This window comes from Rhinatrema bivittatum, chromosome 2 (assembly GCF_901001135.1).
Source record: "Rhinatrema bivittatum chromosome 2, aRhiBiv1.1, whole genome shotgun sequence".
In the NCBI taxonomy this organism is placed as follows: Eukaryota; Metazoa; Chordata; class Amphibia; order Gymnophiona; family Rhinatrematidae; genus Rhinatrema; species Rhinatrema bivittatum.
Genome location: NC_042616.1, coordinates 600,097,034 through 600,122,337, shown reverse-complemented (window position 1 = coordinate 600,122,337; position 25,304 = coordinate 600,097,034). Strand labels below are relative to the sequence as shown.

The 25,304-nt window shown below is 43.3% G+C and overlaps 1 protein-coding gene across 1 annotated transcript in view; it reads right to left on the bottom strand.

Annotated features, from left to right (window-relative positions):
• LAMA3 (laminin subunit alpha 3) overlaps positions 1-25,304 on the bottom strand; it is a 469,061-nt gene that overhangs the window by 18,586 nt on the left and 425,171 nt on the right. The window contains 12 exon segments of the mRNA XM_029591143.1: positions 1,449-1,579; positions 4,389-4,529; positions 6,449-6,566; positions 9,708-9,838; positions 10,571-10,702; positions 12,049-12,196; positions 13,350-13,483; positions 14,552-14,708; positions 15,219-15,370; positions 17,017-17,199; positions 20,260-20,399; positions 23,680-23,859. Coding sequence (XP_029447003.1) covers positions 1,449-1,579; positions 4,389-4,529; positions 6,449-6,566; positions 9,708-9,838; positions 10,571-10,702; positions 12,049-12,196; positions 13,350-13,483; positions 14,552-14,708; positions 15,219-15,370; positions 17,017-17,199; positions 20,260-20,399; positions 23,680-23,859 — 1,747 coding nt within the window.

Below are 25,304 nucleotides of genomic sequence, written 5' to 3'. Positions count from 1 at the left end.
TGTTGCACACAGGATACACAGGAGGAATGGTATCTACCTCCTCCCTCCCTCCCCAGCCTGATATTGCTCCCTCCTTAGCCCCAACCTGCTGAAGCAGTCGCCGATGTCTCCTCCCTAGCAGCAGCCTCCTCCTCCTCCCTCCCTCGCTCCATCTGCTGATGCCACCGCCTCTTCCACCCTTCCCAAAACCTAATCTGTCAAGGCAGCCGCCTCCTCCTTAACAGCCGCCTCCTCCTTCCTCCCCAGCCCCAACTTTCAACGGCAGCCAAAAATGTCCCACTGTGCAAGCAAAATGCTGGTAATTTTGAATGCTTTTTTTTTTTTTTTGAATGAGTGCATTTGCTATAAAAATCAGATCTGTGGTTAAAATACAGGATTAATAAATTAAACAATGGTACCTGTGAGAGCGGACTTTTATGACGAAAAAAGCCTGCACTCTCTGACAGTGCCTGCTGATAAGGGGGACTATCAATATTATAGAATGGATCGAGAAAAGAACAAATTAGCAATATCTGAACCTTAAGGGGTAGATTTTCAGAGCCCTGCTCGCCTAAATCCGCCCAAAACCGGGCGGATTTAGGCGAGCAGGGCCCTGCGCGCCGGGAAGCCTATTTTACATAGGCCTCCCGGCGCGCGCAGAGCCCCGGGACTCGCGTAAGTCCCGGGGTTCTCGGAGGGGGGCGTGTCGGGGGCGTGTCGGGGGGCGGGCCCGGTCGTCGCGGCGTTCCGGGGGCGTGTCGGCAGCGTTTTGGGGGCGGGTACGGGGCGTGGCTACGGCCCGGGGGCGTGGCCGCGCCCTCCGTACCCGCCCCCAGGTCGCGGCCCGGCGCGCAGCAGGCCCGCTGGCGCGCGGGGATTTACGTCTCCCTCCGGGAGGCGTAAATCCCCCGACAAAGGTAAGGGGGGGGTGTAGACAGGGCCGGGCGGGTGGGTTAGGTAGGGGAAGGGAGGGGAAGGTGAGGGGAGGGCAAAGGAAAGTTCCCTCCAAGGCCGCTCCGATTTCGGAGCGGCCTTGGAGGGAACGGGGGGAGGCAGCGCGGCTCGGCGCGCGCAGGCTATACAAAATCGATAGCCTTGCGCGCGCCGATCCAGGATTTTAGTAGATACGCGCGACTACGCGCGTATCTACTAAAATCCAGCGTACTTTTGTTTGCGCCTGGAGCGCAAACAAAAGTAGGCTGTTCGCGCTCGTCTGAAAATCTACCCCTTAGTGTTTATTTTCTCAAAGTGCTGCCAATACGGCGACACCGGGTAGCATCTACTGAATCTGGTGGCAGCCTTCTGCTGCCTTAATAATAGAAGGAATTTCTTGGGAAAAGAAGGTTTTGCTGTTTAAAACAGGCCCGTCAGGCGAGGCTCTCCCAGCCAAACATCGGAACAACCAACCCGCTAAGAGCACATTCATTCCCTCTCACGCTTCGGTTCTTTTTCTGAATAATTGCACTTACTTATCGACATCTTTTATCAGGGACACATAATGCATCAATCCATCCTCGTATTTGTCCACAGAAGTCAGCTGGTCGGCCCTGGTGTTCACTTTGACGAAGCCGTTGTCCAGGTACACTCGCAGCTCGTCAGACTGGAAGCAGAGCAGAATCAGAGCCACCCGTTAGAAGAGTTAAGCATTCATCTAAACGGACCACAGCACAAAGAGGAACATGGCCACAGCCAAATCCCATTTGGAAAGCCGGGGGCTGTATCCACCGCAAGGGCTTCCTCCTGTTTCCATAACAATCCAAGCCACGTGTTTCCGACACCTTAAATAATCTCTCACATCTTTCTCTGCGACACTAAATATTCTCTCTTTGGTGGAGCCAGTGAAAATCTTATGACAGCGAACAAGAGAAAAAAAAGGACCTGCTCACTAAACAATGAATTTTAAAACTGGCGCAGGGACACACGTGCGCGCATTCGTCTGCCCGTGCCCAGGGACACAGCTGTTCTGTAACCTACACGCATATATATATACGAGCATGTTATAAAACAGTCTGACCACGAGCACATAAGCCGCTTCTACAGCGTTAAGTGGGGGAAATTTTATAAAGGGATGCGTACCGACGCCATTGCCCGTTTTACCAGTTTGCCCAGTTACCAGATAGGACCTCCATACCCCCTTGGTTTGATAGCCTGTAACACCACCCAGTTACTCCAGACCCTTTACACCCCTCCGAAATGGCTTTTTTTTTTTTTTTACATCCACGCCATCCATAGAAGTAAGGTTACACGGCAGGGGACCTCGGCGTGCGCGGAATCACATGAGTATTTTACGCGCTAATTTCTGGTCCAAGTCTCAAAAACGTCCATGCACCACCCATGTCCCCGGCCCCTTTTTTTTGAAAGCTTCGAGATGTGCACGCAGCAGCATTTATGCGTGCATCCAGCCGGCTTCTAAAATCTGCTCGGCGTGGGCAAGCCCAACATATTCGCGCATCCTCTAATTTCGCTGCGCGTCGGGCTTTTAAAATTCACCTTTAAGGAAATATCTGGAAAGGGCGCTTTTTAAGAATATATCATTGCTCTTCTTATTGTATATTTATTTGTTAATATCACTTTGATAATGCATGCAAGGAAAACACAGTTGGAAGAAATAACCAGCACAGATCACATACAGACGGAAGAGGTAAAGAGCGATCCAGCCCCCAGTGTCTCCTTGGGAACAGACGTAGGAGAGATAGGAGGATGGGGGTAGCGAGCTAGCAGTTCATAGAGTTGGTGGAAAGCTTCTATGAAGAGGCGTATCCTCAGGCAGGACTTTTAGGAGAGAGGTGGGGGTTCTGGTAAGTGAGCAACTGGATTAGCTCGTTCCTTGCGATATCTAGCCGGATGGCAACCCTAGGCAGGGAGCAAACAGGGAAGATGAAGGGGGGGGGGGGGGGGGGGGGAAGAGGAGAGACAAGGGCTGAGTGCAGAGTGCAGAAGATGTAGGGTTGCCACCTCAACCTGAGCCGGCCAAACAGGCTCATCCAGTCCTGGGTTTTACCCCGCTGCATATACAGATTTATGTGTCTGATTTTCCCACCAAGTTCCATAAGAAAATCAGAACTACAAGTCCCTGCATACAATAGGGTGAAAAACCAGGACTGGATTGGCCTGTTTGGTTGACCCGGAGTGGTGTGACTAAAAATGAAGGCTGAGATGTAGAGCAGAACAAAGGAATACAAGGCCTTGACAAAGTGGAACATTTTTATGCAGGCATATGCATACAAGATCATGTTAGAGACACAAAAAGAGATGCTTTAACAGGGAACACCTAGGATAGATTTTTTTGGACTTGTGACGGACTGTAATAAAGATGTCTTGGATATAATAATTTAGGCAGTAGGAAATCTTTATAAGAATTTTTTGATTTATAGTTGTCTGCGTGCCCCTGGCTAGAACACTAATTTCACAAACACCAAACAAAACCTTTGTGGCATGCAGAGGATGGTCTGATGCCTTCATAAAAAAAAACCAAAAAACCCCTTCTGATTCTAAGTAATAATTGATGTCAATGCTCTGATTGGGAGCCTGTCATGAACAGAAAAGAAAAAGAAAATTGAAATGAAATAAATTAATGTTGTACCTGGCTAATTTAGGATTTATTTGGGGATATTCAGTGGCATGGCCAGTTGACATTAAATCAGGTAAGTTTATCTGGCCAACTTAACCAAAATGCCTGCTGTTAAATCTGGGCTTCCTTATTCTCTATGTTAGGTTATTGATCAGTCTTAATGTAGATGTAGGCAGGGAACCAGGGAAGGTAAGGGCAGGCAGACAGGCAGGAGAGGAAGCAGATCCTTGCTTCTGCATTCTGAAGGGATTACACAGGGGTAAGGTGGGAGGAGATTACCAGGGCATGGATGAATGTTCTGACTGGAAGGAAGAGAAGGGGCGGATCTCAGTTATGCTGTAGAGGAAGAAGAGGCAAGATCTGTCAGGAAAAGCACAGAGAACTAGTTGACTAGAAAAATGTCTAATAAACGCTGAATGGAACAAGAAAGGCAACAAACACCAGGCACTTGCATGGATCTTCTAAAAAATGATCTAAACATCATCAGGTCCCATTTATTTTCAATAGTGCAACATATGGGACCATGGTGGATCTGCTTTTCCAGCTTGAAAAAGATTAGTGTATGGTAAAGGATGTAATTGTGCCTCCAAATAGATGGGCTGAGCACTTTTAAGACATCTCAAAAGTGCTACTAAAAAGCCCATATGCAGTGGGCATGCAAATCACTTCCATCTCGTTTTTATGAATAGTGAAATTATGATTTTTGTATAAACATTTTACAATTCCCTGGAATATGGGGCTGCTAAGCTGTGTTCTACTGATATGTATTGGAAGGATATGACGGCGCTATTAAGAGGCTCACTGTAGCTGGCTTCCTCGCTGCACCTTCTTCCCTTACCTGCGTTTTGTGATTCAACAACATTCCATTGTGCTGCGAGGTCTGGAATCCAAACCCAACTTGAAAGTCATCGGGGAAAGCAAAACCATCGGATTTCAGTCCTAGTGATCCACCCCGGGAGAACTCTGCGGTCCGGACAATCTAAACAGAAAGGAGACAGACATGAGGTATATTTATATTCTCTGTTGACGCTTACTTTGCAAGATGAAATTAGGTCCGCACAAAGTCCAGATCGAGGATAACATTCGCCTAAGAGATAAACCAAAATTCCTGGAAGCGCTGTCAGTGGGCCATGGTAGAGCAAATTTATGAAGCACATCTTGCACAACAAAACCTGTGCGCATTAAGCAGAGAGAGCCTATTAACTGTGGGAACTGTCAGTTTCAGCCAGGCCCAATGGATTGACATGCTGTTTCAATCCTCAGCAGCAGGCCAGTGTAAGTCCCATGAAGTAATCACCATAGTGAGGTACAACTAGATCAAGTGATATATGGGTCTTCAGATAAATATGCTCTGAGCGTTATCAAATATCATGCACAAAAGTATGTCCTACCATATACCCAAGATCTAACTATTACAGAAATCTTTTTTTTTTTTTTTTTTTTAAATGGTGATTACTCAAAAGCCTCAGATCATAAACACGCCATCAAAAAAAAGAGACCCAACGGCAGTCATACTTCACAAAAAGGGTCGTAACAAATTTTCAAACTGAAAGATCTGTAATCCTACTGTGTATCAAAAGGTTCACTGGATCTCATCTCCATTTTAATCGGTAAAGTCTTGGAATGCTGAGTGATTGCAGCCTCTGTATCAATAGATCATTCAGCAGTCCAGGACTTTAACCTAAAAAAGGGAGCTAGGATCCAAATGAAACACGACTACCGTCCAAATCTTTGTTTCAAGGAAGTATTTATGATCCGGGGTTGGTTTTTTTGAGTAATCACCTTTTAGAAAAATATTCTAAAATAAAGTTAGCGTTTGGGCATATGATCACGTACTTTATTTTTGATAGCGCTCAGCACATAGTTATCTGATAACCCACATGAAATCAACTGTGCTAAGATTTGGAGCTCTTTCAATCTCATGTTTTTCTAATGCAATACATTTTGTGTGAGTGTTTGTTTCTTTGGTCTGATCTTGTCTATAAAACAAAATAAATACATAAATAAACAAACAAGGTGCATATTTTTATAATCACAGAGATGCACAGCTTGCATTTTGATTAGCAGAAGGCCCCGGAATTATTTGTTTGACCACTTTATTCTGTGTGGGTTCCGAGTCGGTTTTGTTTTTGTCCCACTGTACAAACTTGCAAAAAGGCAGTCTCTGCTCAAAGAGCTTACAATCTAATAAGACAAACTTACAGGACAAGAGACTTGGGGTATTTCACCAAGCAAGACAATGGTTAAAAAGAAAAGAAAGTTAGTTAACAAGACTAAAAGCAATCAGGCATAAGATTTAAAAGCAGTTTCAAAACGCTGGGTCTTTAGATGAGATTTAAACATGACAAGAGGGAGCATGACGCCCCAGTTCAGGAAGACTATTCCAAGCACACGGCAGAGCCTGGTGGAAAGAACGGAGTCTGGAATTGGCAGTAGAGGAGAAGGACACAGATGTGCATGACTTATCCGATGAGCGCAGTGCACAAGGAGGGTTGTAGAGAGAGATAAGAGAGGAGATGCAGTGAGGTGCTGCAGAGTAAAGGCATTTGTAGGTGAGAAAGAGGAGCTTGAACTGTATGCGGGAGCGGATAGGGAGTTAATTCAGTGACTTCAGAAGAAGGGTAATGCGAGCATAGCGATAGATAAGTCATGCAGCTGAATTTAGGACATATTGCACTGGAGAAAGATGATTTGCCAGAAGACCTGTGAGGGGCAGTTGCTTATAGGAAACTTCTTTATCCAATAAGGTCATTCCTTTGAGCCTCTCCTAACGCATGACTAATTCTATTTCAGGTAGAAGCCTAGATGTCTCCCCCACATAATTTCCTTTCATGAATTACTTGACTGCTTCCCTTTTAACCACCTGCAAATAGTGAATTCGGCACATGAACCACTTACCTTCCAGTTCTCTGAACACCTTTTAGTGACGCCAACAGTTTCTGCAAATTTGACAGAGCCGGCAGGGTTTTTCATGTTTCTCACACAGCCACGGAATGCGGGGGTTTCAATACCAAAGCTGATATAAAATAAAATAATAATAAAATGAGAGCTCGGGAAGGCACTAGCAGATAATCAGTTGCATGTGCAAGAACAGGAAAAGCGCAACACTACAATTTAGAATTTCTACTGCCCACTGATGCTGTAGCACAGTTCTCTCAACGTAGCCCAAGGTCCGTCAGCCACGCAGATTCATATGGAGCTATTTCACTGGAGCGGAAGTAAGGAGAACTGCATTCAGAAAACTGGGGAAAGATGCCGCCCGTGCTGTACATCCTACAGGAAGAGCTGTGCCTCAGATTTCAGCCCACTTTGGCATTTGAGTAAAATTCACACGCAGTATAGGATCAGAAACATACCGGTGATTTTCTGTGGGTGAGAGACTGAACTGGTTGGAAGGCTACTCCTGTTTATAAACCACATAAATCAGAAGCGACACCCTACTCCCATCCCTCCCAGCTTCTTAATCGCTTTCTTTTCAGCCCTTTGCGCTCTCCTCTGGTTATTCCTACTGTTTAAAGCCAGGCTTTGGTTGCACTTGGTAGTGGAGGAGGGGGGCAAATTTCACTCTACCCGCATTACTGCAAAGCACGTGGGGACTTTTCTCTTTGAGACTGTTAAAGGAAAAAAGCAAACCCACGTGTGTAATTTTACCCCTTCAGACTGAACCCTGCCCCAGGGTTGCGGGTAAAAGTAGGCCCTGCTGTTGGAAATGTTCAGTTCATTTCCTGGAGGGGAGGGAACGCTCTTTACCCACAGAAATGGCTTTGAAAATTGCCATCAGCATGAACAGCAAATCATCAGCATGAAGGGTCAACATCTTCTGAGTTATTACAGATTTTTTTTTTCTAATTTCCTACAAGGCTACTTATAAGGTACAATACCTAAAAGGACAAATGGGAACTCTGTGTTATGTTATTTCAGTTTACTCAGGAATAATTATGAATACTCTCAGTAAAAACAGGTTCATGAAAGATGCATGCCTACAGCTGTCTTGCCTTGGCCAAATGCTTCTCACCATCAGGAAGAGGAAGTATCCAGCCTGCACATCATAAGCTCCTAGCATGCATGCCAGCTATGTTTCCTTCCTTAAGAGAAATCAAGTTCCTGATCACAGTCAGATCTGGCAGCGATTACAGGTCAGATAAGTATTAGGATTCATATTTATTAATCAGCTGCTTGGGGGGGGGGGCGGGGGGCACGCTCCATAATTAGGGTGCCCATATAGCTGCCTGTCTGTGACATAAACTGACCGAGCCATGGCTTTGCCCCACTGAACGCAAGAAGTACTCCTGCTTTTCTCAGGGAACTCAGTAAGGAAATCAGAAGTACATCGCTGTGCACGCAATGGGGTGAAACCTGGCGCAGCTTCACCCCTCCCTCAGACCGTGGAGCTGTAAGGTCACCCCTAATATACGAGCTATGGATGGGTTACAACTAAAGTGCTGCCGGATGAGGCGCATCATTTGTCATGGTACTATCAACGTTGGTTGACCCGAGCAGTTTTCAACCAATCAGAGGATGGACTGGAATAGGTTTGTTTGTAGAGACCCCCTTGGGATCTGGACTAGATGGCCTTAGTCAAAGACCTCGGACAGAGGAGTATAGGAATGGGGGAAACCACTTATTGCAACACCCCTGTGTGGTGGGCGGCTGCGTTGGCACGCTCCTGCTTGCTACGGGCAGACAGGGTTAGAGATCTGTGTGGCATTTTTGCTTAGCAGTTGGAGGAGGAGGAAAATGTTTTGGTTGGTCCCCCTGGTCTTGATGGGCTAGGCCTCATATCTGTCTATACAGGATTGGAAGGAGGCAGATTCCTTTCTAGTCCACTTCCTGGCTGTTTGGAGTTTCATGGTGCTGATTCAGGGAGGAATATCCCCTGCCCTGGAAATGATAGGAAGAAAGAAGACCTGCCTCAATCTCAGACCTAGGGAATAGGGAATAGGCATAAGTGACTCTGTGCTGAGCAAATGTCTTGACTGAGGTCATTATTCAAAAATAAACATTTAAATAGCTAACTTGGAGTTAGATGGATAATTTGTGAGTTATCCATCAAATGGCTTTGAATATTGACCTCATTATATTTTGTAAACCTTTTTTCATTTTGGTAGGAAGTTTTTGCTGCCATCCTCCCTGCTCAGAAAGGGGAAAGGAGTTTCCCTGCTGTGATCTTGGCACTTTCAGCTTTAAAAATCCCACTAGGACTAAGATTTGTTCATCATGGGGCCCCTCTACTGGAATCTGTGCTCCAGAAAGAGAAGAGAAGATTGGGAGACTTGGAGATCTGGAGAGCATCTAGATCTCAGTTATTTTTGGGAAGGGAGTTCCCATATCTAGGAGGCTCCTGCACCCCCCCCCCCCCCCCCCCACTGGAATCCTTACCCTGGAGGGTTGGATATTCCGGGATCTAAATACCGACAGACACATTCACAGATAAGGAGAAATTTTGGGAAAGCTGAGTTAGGACATGGATGTAACAAAAAAGGAGAGAGTATGGTGTCAAGTGATTACTCTTGAAGATCTGCAGCAGTAAAGTTTTAAGTTGGAACACCCATCTAGAGTGTCCGCCCGGTTACATGGCATTTACATTCTTCCGCACTACATTTACTGAGCTTATCACACCCTGAAAGGATTGTCCCCTGTACCCTAGGTCTTGAGGTCTATCCTCCCCCCCACACACACTTTTGGAGAATCTACCCCATGGTTGCGAGGGCTTGGCCTCAGAAGTGAGTGTGACCCCTGCCTTCTCAGGAACATATAGAAATGGGGCTCTATGTTATTGCCTGCAGCATCCCTCTCCACTAATTCCTATTCATCAGGGATACTGAGAATCAGTCATGGTATTTCAGCCACACATTCTGGGACTTGTCATCCTCCACTCTACACGGATAAAGCTGGATCAGAAGATTAAGGGATGAAAAGGGAAAGGCCACGACTGGCTCTTGCAGTTTATATCAGGGTGCACCTCTCTAACATGAGATAGCATTTACCTTTTATCCACCCATTTCTCGTATTTTTTTGTTGTAAACAAAATAAATTCTCATAGAAAGTGGATGTTTAAAGATGGACTATGCAGTCCTTTCTCAGTGGAGAGAGTGCTGAATCGGGAACTTTCCAGTCTGCCTTCTTTGAGGCGTTGTTTTATTAGAATTCAACTCACCGTTCTCGGAGAGAAGAAGGAATTCCGCCAAAATAGTATGTGGAAAAATTGAAGAAGGGTAAGTCAGCCTGAATTGCTAAGTCAGTTTGGCTAATCCGTAGCATTTTCGATCTGATTATACGCATTTGAATCTGGAGACAATATAAAGAAGAAAAGATTATATATATATATATATTGATCTCTATCTATCTATCTATATATATCAATCTCTATCTATAGATATAGATATATATATATATTTAGGTACTTTCAAAATGAAGGGGTTCTACCCAACCTTCCAACTATCCACAGAGCTAGCTATTTGACCACTGGGCAACTAGATATTGCAAATCAATGATTAGTTAAATTAGAGAACCTTTTGTGGCATCATAGTCAAGTCAATGGCACTAGCAGTATTGTTTGCCTTCCTTATGATGAGGTGCATGTACATCCCTTGCTTCATAAAGCTGAATCTATGTACAGGTCAAGGTCTCATGACTGTATGTGTGTAAAAGTGTTTATTAAGGTTCATTATATATTAATTTTTTTATAAGCTTTTCTATACCGATATTTGTAGCGACATCATATCGGTTTACAGTATAACAGCAGGTGGAAATTATATATCATTATATGAATGATATATTATCATTCATATAATGAATGATAATATATCATTCATTATATTCAAACCCTGAAGACCAACTTGCAGTAATGTATTGAAAATTTTATTTTCAGTGTAAAGTACAAATGGAGATACAAATAAAATACTTCCTTTTGGCTTAGGATAAGATGGTGGGATAAAGGGGTAGGCTACATTCAAATATTTTCTCTTCATGTTTGTTTTTTTTGTTTTTACTGTATGGTTTATGGCACCTAATACGTACTGGATACTCTTTGCCATCATTTATTCGGGGTTGGCTGCTCTTTATTTCTTGCACGGGTCCTTCATCGAGTTTATGCCGGAACACCAAGATGCCATTTTCGATGTTTAAACTGATGAAATGGTCTGGCCTGGTCTGGTGAGATAAGGAAACAAATATTGTGTCATGTAACTTTCCTTCATATGAAGGTAGTGCACAAAAAAAATAAAAATAAAAAAGACACTATTATGAGCTTGAGGTTTTGTACAAGGGTGTGTGCATACAAGCGTTCACAGAGATGATTCTAATGCTGCAGGCATGGAGACACTGAACTGGTAATGGCGGAATCAATAAGCTAGTCTCTAGCTCCTGTATCTGCGTCACCTCACCAGTTCTGCTGTGTCAGGGCCTTGCAAAAAATTTCTTCATCTCATACCTATGACAAAGACACTTAGGAAAAGCATCCTTGACATAAACTTGTGAGAGCTCTTTTCCACAGGTACAAGTAGATGGACATGTTAACACTTTATATTCTTTCCCGTAAAGAGAACTGGTACAAAGTGAGCCTGAACGCATACACGCAATCCATCGTTTCTTCTACAGGCTATTTCATAGCTTTACCATTCTCTGTGAATAATGTTTTTCCAATGCATGAGGGTGAAAGTGGGTAGACTCAGGAAATATTTCTTAACAGAGAGGGTGGTGGATGCACGATACAACCTCCCCATGGAGACAAAAACAGGATGTGAATTTAGAAAGCATGGGATAAACCCAGAGGATCCCTGAGGGACTGGTAGGGACAGACTGGATAGGCCACAATGGTCTTTTTCTGCCATCATGTTTCTATGTTTAATATTCCTTTTAATCCTTTTAACACCTGAGCATCCCAATAGATCTCACCAGATCATATGAAACTATTTGGTGCACTCTGTCCAGCCCTTTGGTAATCCCCGGTTTCCTTAGCTGCAGATTGAACATCTTTAGTCCGTGATATGCTGAAAAGTGTCCTCGAGACCCCTTTGATAGATTATTTTATGAAAAAATAACAGTGCCACATCACATTCAGCAGAGCTGGCAAGGGCTTCGCATGAAGCAATTAGTAGTAGCGAGAGCCCCTTATTAAGGAATAAGTAGCATCTTCCTGTGCTTTTTGTAGGCAAATCTTCCCTTACTGTTTTTACCAGACACCATTTAGCAACAGTGTGCAGGGCCGGATTTCAAGTTACAGTGCCCGAAGGCAGAAGACTTGGGGTGGGGGATTTTCCCCTGGGAATCAGAACAGCGGTGGAGGAAAATCCAACCCTGATTGTGTGCTGCCTCGATATTTTTCATGTGCAGAAAAATATTTGTTCCACGGAACCCTCCAGTTCATATTGATGGTACTCTCGAAAGATATTAGAGCTACAGTGGGAGGGAGGTCAGTGAGCTTTCAGAAAAAAATTCATATAGCAATTCAATAAACAGGAAACAGAACAAAAAAAAGTTACAGATGCGTGCTATACCTCATTTTCTGCAAATAACAGCAGGCCGTTGTCAACCGTTGTCTGAATTGTCTGCTCATAGCTCACACTAGAGAACAAAGAATGCTCCGAGACTATTTGTGCATAGCCTGTCCCCTCAAAGAAATTGCTGTCAGACTCTTCTTTGTGTCTGCAATATTGAATGGTGAGATATCAGACAGGCAGAACCACCACCAGAACACAATGTTGGATCATATATTGTCAGCTAAGACTCAAACAGACATTCCATCAGCCAAGGAAAACCCAGTCGCCATAGTAATTGTCAGATTCTGCTCTAAAGAAGAGGTAAAAGAGTGCATGCCTGTTACCCATCTCCCATCATTTATAAAAAGGATATAAATATAAACAAAATCTTCTGCAGCTCCTTCTCTAACCATAGTTCTTTTATCTCAAGTAACCATGTCAGCCTCCTCAAAGGTCCAATCAGTGATTCTGAGCAGCAGTAGCTGGCTGGAAAGCAGCTGGGATTAATGTGGGAATTCAGCAACATTTTAAGATTATTCTGCCTTTTCTGCTTAATTAATTTTACTCTCGTACTGCTGTTTATTAAGTACTGTACAAGTGTGACAAAAGAAAAGCTGGCTTTGTTATGGCTATTCCCAGATGCAAAACAAAGTCTCCAAACTGCACTCACAACCTCACTGGGCTGCAGAAATCAGATAAGGCGATTCTCACCATGCAATGCCACAAGTGGGCCCCTGCACTCCAGGTGCAGGGGCCCACTTGTGGCATTGCAGGGCCCCTGCACTCCAGGCCTCCCCAAGATTTGGGATCTTACTGCACTGATTTCTATAAAGCTTTCCAGAGATCCTGGGAGGTTATTTGGGCAGAGCCTATCTGCTGTCACAATGGCACCATCTCTGGGACCCTGCTCATGGCAGAGCCCAAGTTGACCCTTCTCACTCTAGAACTCATGTACCCCCAAAAAAACATATCAGGTATGCAACAGCTTGCTTCTTTTTTGTGGGGGAGGGGGGAATGGGGAGGAGGGGTGGGAGACGGGACTGGGATTTTGCGGTTCAGCTGCGCTGTTATTTTCAAGACACCAATAGCATTTTAAACTCCTCACGAGGGTTCCCAAGAATGGGAAATCTATTTTGAGCAAAGATCTTGTGAGTCCTCCCGTCAGACCAGCAAGAACCACTGCCCCGTGGTACTGACCAGCTTAACAGCAGCTTTCCTCCCCAGTACACGTACAATCAGAGAGCACGGGAGTATCCATGTGCATAGGAGAAATTATTTAAGCTACTTTCTGAATGAAAACTACTTGTCCCCTCCTTTACCTTCTGCACGGCTCCACTTCAGTGGTGTTGAGCATAAACGTTCTCTTAAAGTTGTATAAACTAATAACATTTTCATTGAGGTCGTCTAATTCAATGCAGCCTTCAAAATGAGGGTAGTTTAATTTGGGGGGTGGCTGTCATCCAAAAAACAAAGGAAAATATGTTTAATACCAACAGAAATCACTAAACGGTTACTGTAATTCCATATTATTCACTGTGTGCATTATCCAAAGAAGACGTTTTATGTGGGCTTTTGAAAGCACAAAGGTCCTTTCTCCAGATGCTAGCTGAAAAAGGGACCTTTGAAGTCTTGAAAGCTCATGCACAACAACATCTTATGCTGATTCGGTGAAATCTAGCTTTCTCCAGGACCAAAATGGCCATTAGAATGCCACCCTGCACACAGCATCAGCGTGACATACTGTTCCATCACACTGTGCATTAGATCAGGATGCTCAAACCACAGAAAACATGTCTTGCATTGGACTATTCACCCTTTTAAATGATCTTATCTGCTAACTGAACAATATTATGCAAGGAAGTGAGCCTTTCCTGTGCAAGCATGATTGAGGTGGAGGTTTAGAAGGCCCAGGGTGAAGATGAGTATCCCAAACCTCCCCATGAATAATACTAACACAGGGGGTTGATGTCTGTTTCAGAGCATGAGATTAATCATGCAAAACTGAAGTGGTTAAACTATCTTTGCCAAATTTTTTTTTTTTTTTTTTACTGATTTATTATTTTTTTTCTGTCAGGACTTGAGCGCACCATTAATGTTCAACAAGTGTAATTGGTGTCCAGGTAACATCGCTTTTCCGATGGGCTACTCTTTCTCCCTCCTTACAATTACTATATTCTTTTATCTGCTTAGCATTTTTCTCCTCTCGCTTCAATCTTGCAACTATCTGTGGCTCCTGAAAACATTCTCCAGTCATAGTGGGAAAACCAAAGTAGGGCAAATGGGAAGAGAGGCTACCTTATCAGTGCTACCTGTCCACCAATAAGCGTCTGCCCAATCTGTGCAGGATGGCCTGGGACCCCAACGCCCCACCTCCATGTTGTGGCTCAAACTGAGCTCCAACGGAAGGGTGCGCCAAACATAGACCTCCTCTGCTGCAGCACAGAGCACTATTGCTGACTGTACTACAGGCCTGGGTTGATCGCTGCATTTCTGTACTCTCCACATCATCTCTTGCATTTACCGTAAAGTCTAACGGATATCCTCCAACATAAAAGACAACGGTGCTGGGATCCAGATTTAGGAGCGTGTTGCCGTTCACATCGCCTTTATACTTTGTGGTGTCTCGTTTGGAAGACGTGAACTCTTTCGTATAACTCAGCACCGCATATTGGTAAATTCTGAAACCAAATGCAAAACAGAAGAACAATAAATCATTTTGGTAAAGTTGCAAAATGCAAAAGTGTGGATGCATTGCAACTAGATGGCGTGTCGTTTTGCACTAACGTAATGTGCTCTTCATAAACCCTTGTCCATTTAACAACTGTAACACTTCAGAAAAATAAATGCAGATGCCTACGCTTTAGTTGATTTATGTAAATTAGCTTTGTGCATTGGCAACCTCATGACAGCTTCCAGAGCCAAGAGAGGAAAATGAAAATGTAGTCAATTTACTATCCAGCCAGAGCTGAATAGAGGAAACAAGGGCCCGACATCACACAAGGAGTCAATGGGAGAGTGAAGTCCAGGTAGTGGGAGTCACATGCAAGACCTGCCTTCACAGAGGAAACAAATCCTGTGCTCCAAAGGTCACATTTCAGCATTTAGCTGTATTGCTCCAACTTGCTTGCCCATTCAAAAAAATTTTTTTTTTAATTACTAAATAATTAAAAAATGTATCAGCTTCTTACCTTTCAAAAGTTACCTTATCCATGATGGCTTCTTCAGTTTTACTCTGAGTCACCAGAGGCTGCACATCTAGCTCAGCCTCTCTGCCTCCCAGGTTATAGATGCATATAAGCCTATCGTCTTGGATCGCCATGCCAATGTAGTCCTTGGAAGCCTGGCAAAGGTAAAGCATTTCAAAATACATTGAATGGAAAAATCTTCCAGCATATTCTATGTTTCTATAAAAATATGAAACACTGCACCTTTTGTGTTCATAATTGAGGAGGAAGGAACTTGATGGATTTGTGGATTTTGTATTTTGAAATGGAACATTTTTGTGTAATTGTTATGTTACATGTGGTTATTATATTGTTTGAGTGTTAATACCATTAGAATATTTATTGTAACTTGCTTTAATAATCAAAGTGAAGGGCAGAAAATAAAATCTGAAAAAATGCAGGCAAATGGAAGTCAAAAAGTTAAAACAAAGGGTGATATACCAAATCCAATGTCGCTATTAAAAAAAGACACATAAATAAATAAATATCAAAACCCTATCATATTTGAGCTGGAAAACTTAAGATCTTATACAGATTTCTGCAATTGACAGAATCAATATTCCAAATCTTGCTGAGTGGGAAAGATAACCGCCTTCTCCTTTTCTATTCTGAGCTCAATTCTGGGCATGAAACATTTTTCAACACAAAAATAACTGACAACTTTTTCAAACAAAAATAATCACATCCTATGTTAAACATATCATAGGGGCCATATGAATACTAGATAAGTCATGTAAATTGCCTTTACATGTCAAGTGCCTAATTGAAATTGCATAATGCAATATCAGCTTCATTTCAATATGCATGACACTAATTATCCATTTCCTCATGTAAAATCACTGACACATCATCATTTGGATGTAAGCAGAAGAAGCACAATGAGTATGCTCCTGTCATGATACCAACATCAAGGAAAAATAAGAAGCCAAAAATGCATGACTACACTTCAACCAGCAGACTACCTTATCTGAATATGATCAACAGCATTTATTCATTCACTCTCCCCCTCATGTTTACAGGAAGTAATGGGGAAAAGGATAAACAAAAGAAAAATATAAAGACAGACTATATGGAGAAAAAACATGCTGTAGCAATACTAAAGTTAGAGAGGCTTTTCTACAGAACTATGGGAAGGCAGACAATTACAGAAGCAAAAACTAGAAAGACCACCTCATTCTCTGTCTGCTTTGCAGTATCTTAAATCAGTTATTACCAGCATTGCACATTAAGGAGGATTATTCTTTTACAAACTCATCTCTCCTTCCCATGACTTTGAAACCTCATTTCCACCTACCCTTCCCAGGAAAGTATGACTTGACATATGTAAACTGAAAATTACACAGTATATTATCAAAGTGAATTAGGAAATGAGAAAAAGGGCATCTAGCTAGGACACGACAGTTATCCTCTGGCTTATAGATTATATATGCATCATTTATTAATACAACTAGCTCATAATGCATTGGTATGTAAGGCTCTTTGGCCTTAATTAAATCCATCAACTCCTGTGGGATCTCATCTAGATTACAAAAAATAATTCAAATGGTTTTGGTAAATCAAGCCCTCTGAGAACAATTTTGTACCACAGCAACAGTGATATGTAGTAATGTAAGAAGCTCAAAGGAGTCCCCACATAAGACACATATCACTTCAGTAATGTTTCAAACTAATAAAAAATATCAATTGGAATAGCTTTCTTTCATTCCATAAAATGAAATGCATTCTTTGTTCTAACGGGACCAAGAAAGATAATTATACTTACATCTTTATTACCCAAGTACATCACAAACATTTTGGAAGAAAGCTGTCGCCTACGACGATCTAATCTTGATGCAGGTCTTTGGAGGAATAAAGAAAGTGAAGTGTAACCTCTCAGATCCTCAAGGTTGTTTGGAGGGCGAACCTCTACACCAGAACTGCCATTGAACCTCATGGGAATATTAACCTGTCCAAAGGGAAACAAACGGATAAGTGGTCTGCTAGCAAGGTGATAAAGTACATGTTTCATGAGTGCTGTGTCCGTGTTATCTAGAGAACATGGGGAATATATGTCTCTCCACATGTTACATGTAGCGTTCTGTGCTAGTGGCTATCCCTCAAGTAAAGTCAGCTGGCTCATAATATGCTTTGGTATGTAAGACAGTAAAGTGTTGACAGTTTCCTGTGACCTTTTGTGAGCACTTTATACAACTGTTCATAAACTGAAAACCAGAATCCTATCATATAATTTAGGAGTAACATTTAAGCTGCATAAAAAAAAGATAACTCAGCACTTCACAGTGGGATTGAAAAAAGGGCATTGGTAACCACACACACCCATACTCGTGCTCTAGCTTTATTTTAGGAAGACAGAGTAGGTGAACACTTTTGACTCTCATTAGGGCAGGTAAAGTGGCACAAGTTACCTCTCTGGGATCTGCTGAGCTATACAGAAACAAGTGCCAAGAATTTAAAACATTTAATTTTAATCCCAGCTGAAAACAGGGTAATACTGAACCTCATTTTCTTCCTGAGCAGTCTGTCCCAGTCTCTTCTCTCCTTGACTGGGCAAACTCAGGGGTTCCTTGCTGACCCATGGGCTGGAAGGGTGTCTGCTCTAAGGTGCAATCTGAGTGCTGTTCATTGACTGGCAGAGGTTGCCACACTGGTAGCAGACATCTTCCTTCCAACCCCTACGTCTAAGCAATCCATCTCCATGACACGCCCAGGCCTCATTGACCCTGATGAATGGGAGATCTAAAATGAGATTCTCCACGCTACAGTGCAATGGCCTAGATCAGAAGGCCAGCAATGGCATCTCTTTAAATGCAATGCTACATTAGTTAGAATTGCACAGGTGCCAGAACCAGGAAAGCAAGTCAGACAACTATTCCATTAGTAATCTGAATGAAAGTTTCTTGAACAAGTAGCCAGCAAATCCCAGATGAAAGTGATTTAACACTTCTATAAACTGTCATTAATTTAGTAGTTTTGTTTCTAGGGTTGATTCTGGCAAGAGTTGTTGGGGATAATTCTTGCACCTGCTTACCCTGAAAATGTTTTCCCCACACAGTGTCAGTGGTTTGCTAAAATGCTAACTCTGTCACCCTGACTTCAATCTCAATTGGCAAACCCTGTACATGCCCTTCTAAACACTATTGATATAGCTCAGGCATAAGATACTTCATTGTCTATCAGAAAGACATTTCAAAATGGGTGGGGCAAGAGGGTAAAGGAGAGTAATGGGAGGAGGGTCAACATGTGTAAGAAGTGTGGAGGATATGTTAAACGAGAGCGTTACCTTAAGAACATAAGGTATACCATGCTGGGTCAGACCAAAGGTCCATCAAGCCCAGTATCCTGTCTTTGATAATGGCCAATTTGGGTCATCAGGAAATACCCGGCAGATCCCAAAACAGTAGATCCATTTCTTGTTGCTCATTCTCAGGGATAAGTGGGCAGTTTCCCCAAGTTGACCTGCTAATAGTTGTCTATGGACTGTCCAAATCCCTTTTTAAACCCAGCTATGCCAGATACCTTGACCACATCTTCCAGCAAAATATTCCACAGCTTGGTTGTGCGTTGTGTGAAAACATCTCTGCCAATTTGTTTTAAATCAGCTACCTGCTAGTTTAGAAACATAGAAATGTGATGGCACAAAAGGTCTGTATGGTCCATGCAGCCTGTCCATCCACCCAACTAATTTAGCTTCACAATTCTCATCACTCCCTGAGAGATCTCCTGTGTTTATCCCATGCTTTCTTGAATCCAGATACTGTTGTTGTCACCAATACCTCCACTGTTCCATGCATCCACTACCCTTTCTGTAATGAAATATTCCTAATATTACTCCTGAATCTACCCCCTTTCACCTTCATCCCCCTCATTCTAGAGCCTCCTTTCTGTTGAAAGAGGTTCAACTCCTATGCATTGCAACCTTGGAGATATTTAAATGTCTCTATCATATTTCCCCTATCTCACCTTTCCTTTAGAGTATGCATGTTTAGATCTTTAAGTCTGACCCCATATGCTTTAGAACAAAGATCATTGACTATTTTAGTAGCCACCCTTTGGACTGACTCCATTCTGTTTTTATCCTTTTGAAGGTGGAGTCTCCAGAATTGTACACAATATTCCAAATGAAGTCTCACCAGGGGCCTATACAGGGGCAATATCACCTTCCTTTTTCTGCTGACCATGCTTCTCTCTATGCAGCTAAGCATCTTCCTGGTTTTTGCTGTTGCCTTATCCACCTGTTTTGCCACCTTAAGTTCAGATACCATCACCCCAGATCCCGCTCTTCTTTCGTGCTTAGAAGAATTTTACCCCAATTCTATATCTCTCCCTTGGGTTTTTCATGGAGTGTCCATAGTTTTAGAACTATTTGAAAGGGTAAAGAACCCTTCCCTATTTACCTGTTCCATTCATGATTATACTGTAAATCTCTATCATATCTCCTCTCAGTTGCCTCTTCTCCAAGTTGAAGCATCCTAATCTGTTTAACTTTTCTTCATAAGGGAGTCATTCCTTCTCTTTTATAATTTTTGTTGCCCTTCTCTGTATCTTTTCTAGTTCTGCTATATCTTTCTTGAAATGGAGCAACCAGAACTGCACACAATACTAAAGACACAGTTGCACCACACATTTATACACAGGCATTATAATATTCACAGTTTACATCTTCAATGCTTTCTGAATAATTCCTAATATTCTATTTTCTTTTATGGACCACTGCTGCACACGAGCTGAGAATTTCAAAATATTGTCCACAACAATTCCAAAATCTTTTCTGTATTGTTACTCCTAATATAGAACCAATTGGCTCTGAGTCACCAGGAATAAGCTGCGTCAGTCCTGGATCTCAACTTCTATCTTACCACATCTATAGAATTATAATCTTGCTTTCCATTCAGAAGTTTGAGTTATAAGTTCCTGCACTTGCGAACAGAGTCACCTGATACCACCTTAATTTCATTTCTAGAGGCAAACAGTGCTCTTCAGGATGGCACGATTACTGGCGACTGACCTTGTTTGCAGCATCTCTGGCCTGCTGAATGAGCTCCCTGATGCGGTTCACATTATCCGAGATGTTTCCCAAAGACGTCAATCGATTGATGCTTTCTATCTTGTTGAAAAGATCTGGGAGCTTGTCTGTTAATGTTTTCACTGTTTTTATTTTTATGTGAACCACAAAAAAAAAAAAAAAAAATAAAAGGGAAAAGTACAATTTTACTAAAGAGTGAAAATATTGAAGTGGATACACTTTGAGTACACTGCCCTGGTAATGCCTGGCATGCCCAAAACCTTAGGACAATTACTAGTTTTCTATTTTACCTCTCACCTAACTCTTTAGTGTGAAAGCATACGTAGGGGACATAATGTTGACAGGCACTATATCCTGCATGGTTTAGAAGGTAATTACTGTCTGTATCTTGCATCACACTATTTAGTTTAGTTCAGGCTCAGAATCAGCTGAACAATTCAAAACTGCTTGTAAAGTCTGATTCATCCCAAGGCTCAGAAGCCTCACTGTGGCTCTTATACCACTGAGTTTCTGAATCAGCACATAACACACTGCTAAGATTTACACTTGACCTTTAAAAGTGAGAACAACCGAATGGAAATTTCTGGACCTGATTTATCAAGGTTTTAGACACAGAATAAAAGACAAGCCTTCCTAATTAAGGCTTTCAATTGATTGATAATATATCCCAGGTTTAGGACAATTTAAATTTACACGCGGTAGATAAAACGTACACAGAAGGCATCTTGAGCATTGCAAACCTGAAGTGCCTGTGTCCATGCTCTTGTGGGAAAGGGAAGAAGCCCTAGAGTTTTGTCTCTGTAGCCAGACATGCGTACACTTCTGGATCTAGCCCCTTAGGCTGGCTAAGGTGGAGGATTCTTTTCTGTCCTAAACCAAAAGATTTCTCCAGTGGCCTTGGGGGCTCAATACAGAATTCTCAGTATGAGGCTAGCACCTTAGTTCTGAGGAGCTTTCAGAGAAGAGATATCTATACACTGATTGTACATAATCAAAATACACACAGTTTGGCAAACTCTTGGGCCGATACAGTAAAGCGAGGCCGCAGTTACCCCGTTTCTAACCCGCTGTGTACTCACAATTTCGCCGCATAAGTCTAACCCGCGATTCACTATCTGTTTTTACCGATCCTTACCACTTCTTTAACTCGATGTGTATCCCTTTCCGCCCGAGGCATGTATATGTATGTAAACGATCCGATTAGCTATTCCCTCCCATACAGTAAAGTGCGCCCCAACTATCGCCTTTTTAACCTGCTATCTTGCCGCGTCTTTAACCTACTAATTTACCGCCTAACCTGACCCTTGCGTTAGTGTGGTGAACTTAGCCGTCCAGCCCCAAACCAACCCAATCCACAGAAAAAAAAATGCTTCTCACGCTTAGCCGCCCAGTCCCAAACCAACCCAATCCACAGAAAAAAAAATGCTTCTCACACTTAGCCGCCCAGTCCCAAACCAAACTAACCCAATCCAAGCCCCAGCAGAGAGAGACGAAATTTAGCCGCCCAGTCCCAAACCAACCCAATCCACAGAAAAAAAATGCTTCTCGCACTTAGCCGCCCAGTCCCAAACCAAACCAACCCAATCCAAGCCCAAGCAGAGAGAGACGAAATTTCACAGTCCCAAACTTTCCCCCAGCCCCCGCTCACCTGCCCTGGCCGCGGCCACGCAAGCCCCCAGCAGCAGCAGTAGAAGAAGTAGAAGGGCGGCGAGAGAGAGCGGCTTCAGCAGCCCCGCCAGCGAAGGTGAATACGTGCACGCCTGTAGGTCCAATATGGGCACTCAAGGCAGCGAAGACGCATGCGCACACGCCGTGACCTCCGATGTCCAGCCGGTCATGGCGTGTGCGGATGCGCCTTCGCTGCCTTGAGCGTCCATATTGGACGTACAGGCGTGCATGTATTCACTTTAGCCGGCGGGGCTGCTGAAGCCACTCTCTCTCGCCACCCTTCCTCGCCGCCCTTCTACTGCTGCTGCTGGGGGCTTGCATGGCCGCGGCCAGGGCAGGTGAGCAGGGGCTGGGGGAAAGTTTGGGACTGTGAAATTTCGTCTCTCTCTGCTGGGGCTTGGATTGGGTTGGTTTGGGACTGGGTGGCTAAATTTCGTCTCTCTCTGCTGGGGCTTGGATTGGGTTGGTTTGGGACTGTGAAATTTCGTCTCTCTCTGCTGGGGCTTGGATTGGGTTGGTTTGGGACTGTGAAATTTCGTCTCTCTCTGCTGGGGCTTGGCTTGGATTGGATTGGTTTGGTTTGGGACTGTGAAATTTCGTCTCTCTTGTCCATCCGAAGGAGGGTGCTTTGTTGTGCTCCCTGCCTCCGATCGCCGGCTGCTGGGGCTTGCTGGCGCCAGGCGCTCAAGGTAGCGGGGTCTGTAGGAGAGCCATCCACTTCCTGGTACCTGTCATTTCAAACGTCATTTGAAATGACAGGTACCAGTGCACCCAGGATACTGTATAGGCGCTGTATAGCGCCTAAACAGTAAAATGGATTGCGCTGGTACCTGTCATTTCAAATGACATTTGAAATGACAGGTACCAGCGCACCCAGGATACTGTATAGGCGCTGTATAGTGCCTAAACAGTAAAATGGATTGCGCTTCATGGACGCGCGTTGGATGCGGCTTGCATTTGCATGCCATTTAAATACAGTATCGAGCAGTAGGTGATCCGAACTGTGCGTGTGGCAAACGCGGGTGTCCCGGGCACTAACGCACCTCTTTCTACCGCACCTTACTGTATCGGCCCGCCTGTGGGTAGTTTTTACCTACAGAGTTTGGCATAATGAGGAAAGCATCATTATGCTTTATTGCCCTCCTCAAACCAGTCTCACACATTTTCACCTGCTTTTTGTGGGGGTACTTTTCTAAGACAAAAAAAACACCCACAGTTTTGAATATCCAAAACTTCATGCATAATTGTCTCCTGTAACCTAACTCCACCTCAGGAATGTCTAGAAAATATAGGAGTAAAAGTACACATATTATTGACATATATGCATACTTTGCATAGAGGGTGAGAAATAATCAAGCAGCCGATTTTTGCAGGTCAAACAGCATTTTACCTGCAGGATTGGCTCTCATTATTGCCCTCAGACTGTATTTTTCTTTTTTGTGTAAATGCCTACAACTTTTCTACCTCAACAACAAATACAAACCACTGTGAACATCAACACGGTGTATGGAATATCTTTTCACAGCAGCTCCGAGTTCCCTGCCATTAAGGTTCCTTTTCAACATCTCCAAGACCCCTGAGACAGGACCCATAACCTCTCTGCCCCTCTAACCAGAACAGGGGGTGGCTACAGTTATAACTCAACTTCCTTAGTAAAATCCTTTCTGAGCATGTTATAGCACTGAGAGTAGCCTCTAAATTAGACTGTGTGACTCAATATTATTAAGCACAAACCTGAGTTGTTTGCATCGCTCAGTGCTGCATTGAAATCGGCGCTCTGGGTAGTTCCTATGGTGCCCTTTATGTTTTCCACATCTGTTTTAATGGGGTTCAGTTCATTTAGCACATTATCAGAAACACTCTTGGCATTATTGACCATATTCTTTGCATCGGTGATCATATTGTCTATGTCATCTGGCAAAAGAATGAGAAGCAAGACAGCATTATATTTTTCTAACAGTTGGCAGCATTGCACAAAATGAACATAAATAAAAAGAAGGGAAACCTAGTGTATTTCAGGGGTGGGGATGGGAAATGTGTTCCAGAAACCAAGGAGAGCAAGGAACAAAAGCACCAGACGTAAGAATGAGTCAAAGAGATGGTGCAACCTCATCTTGAGTATTGTGTGCAGTTTTGGTCACCACATCGCAAGAAAGATATCGCAGAATTAGAACAGGTACAGAGAAGGGTAACCAAAAATGATAAAGGGGATGGAACAATTCCCCTATGAAGAAAGGCTAAAAAGGTTAGGACTCTTCAGCTTGGAGAAGAGGCAGCTGAGGGGAGATATGTTAGAGATCTATAAAATGAGTGGAACGAGTGAATGTGAATCGGCAGTTTACTCTTTGAAAAAGTACAAAGACCAGGGGACATACAATGAAGTTACTAGGTAATACATTTAAAGCTAAGACAAAATGTATTTTTTTTTACTCAATGCACAAGCTCTGGAATCCATTGCCAGAGGATATGGTGAAAGCTATCAGTGTAGCTGTGTTTAAGGTTTGGACAAGTTCCTGGAGGAAAAGTCCACTAACCATTACTAAGGTAGAGTTGCAGAAATCCACTGCTTATTCTTGGGATAAGCAGCTTGGAATCTACTCTTGGGGTCCTGCCAAGTACTTGTGACCTGGACTGGCCACTGTGACCTGGACTGGCCACTGTTGGAAACAGATACTGGGCTTGACGGACCTTTGGTCTGACTCAGTATGGCAAGTCTTAAGTTCTTATGAGATAAAGGGAGCAGGGAGGAAAGAAGCCAAATTAATAAAGGAACGAATTATCAAGATAAGTGTACCATTGACTAAACTTTCCTAACTTTAACTGAATAACTTTAGGACAGTGCTTTTCCCCACCACATTTCCCTGGCTAAATTTAAGCCCTGCCCTCATAATACACACATGGCCTCCATCATTTTACCTGGGTAAAAAGTTATCCAAGTTAAATTTAGCCTGTTAGAGGGGTGAAATGTTTTTGAAAAGTTAGCCAGACAAACCCCTTTGAATATGGGTCTGAAAGCGAAGCCCCATTAGTACAATAAAGCTGAAATCCTATATCAGGGGGTAGCCAATTCCAGGCCTCAATAGCCACAACCAGGTCTGGTTTCCAGGATATCCACAATGAATATGCATAAGATTTGCATGCACTATCTCCTCTTGTATGCAGATATACCTCATGCATATTCATTGTGGATGTCCTGAAACCAGACCAGGTTGCGGCTCTTGAGGGCCTGAGCTGGCTGCCCTTGTCCTAAACACTACCTTGGCATGAATTCACTGCAGTGTCACAGGTGCTGCTGGAAATGGACACAGTGGGGATATGAACAAGTAATTGTCAAATGCACATTTCAATAGGTTCACCTG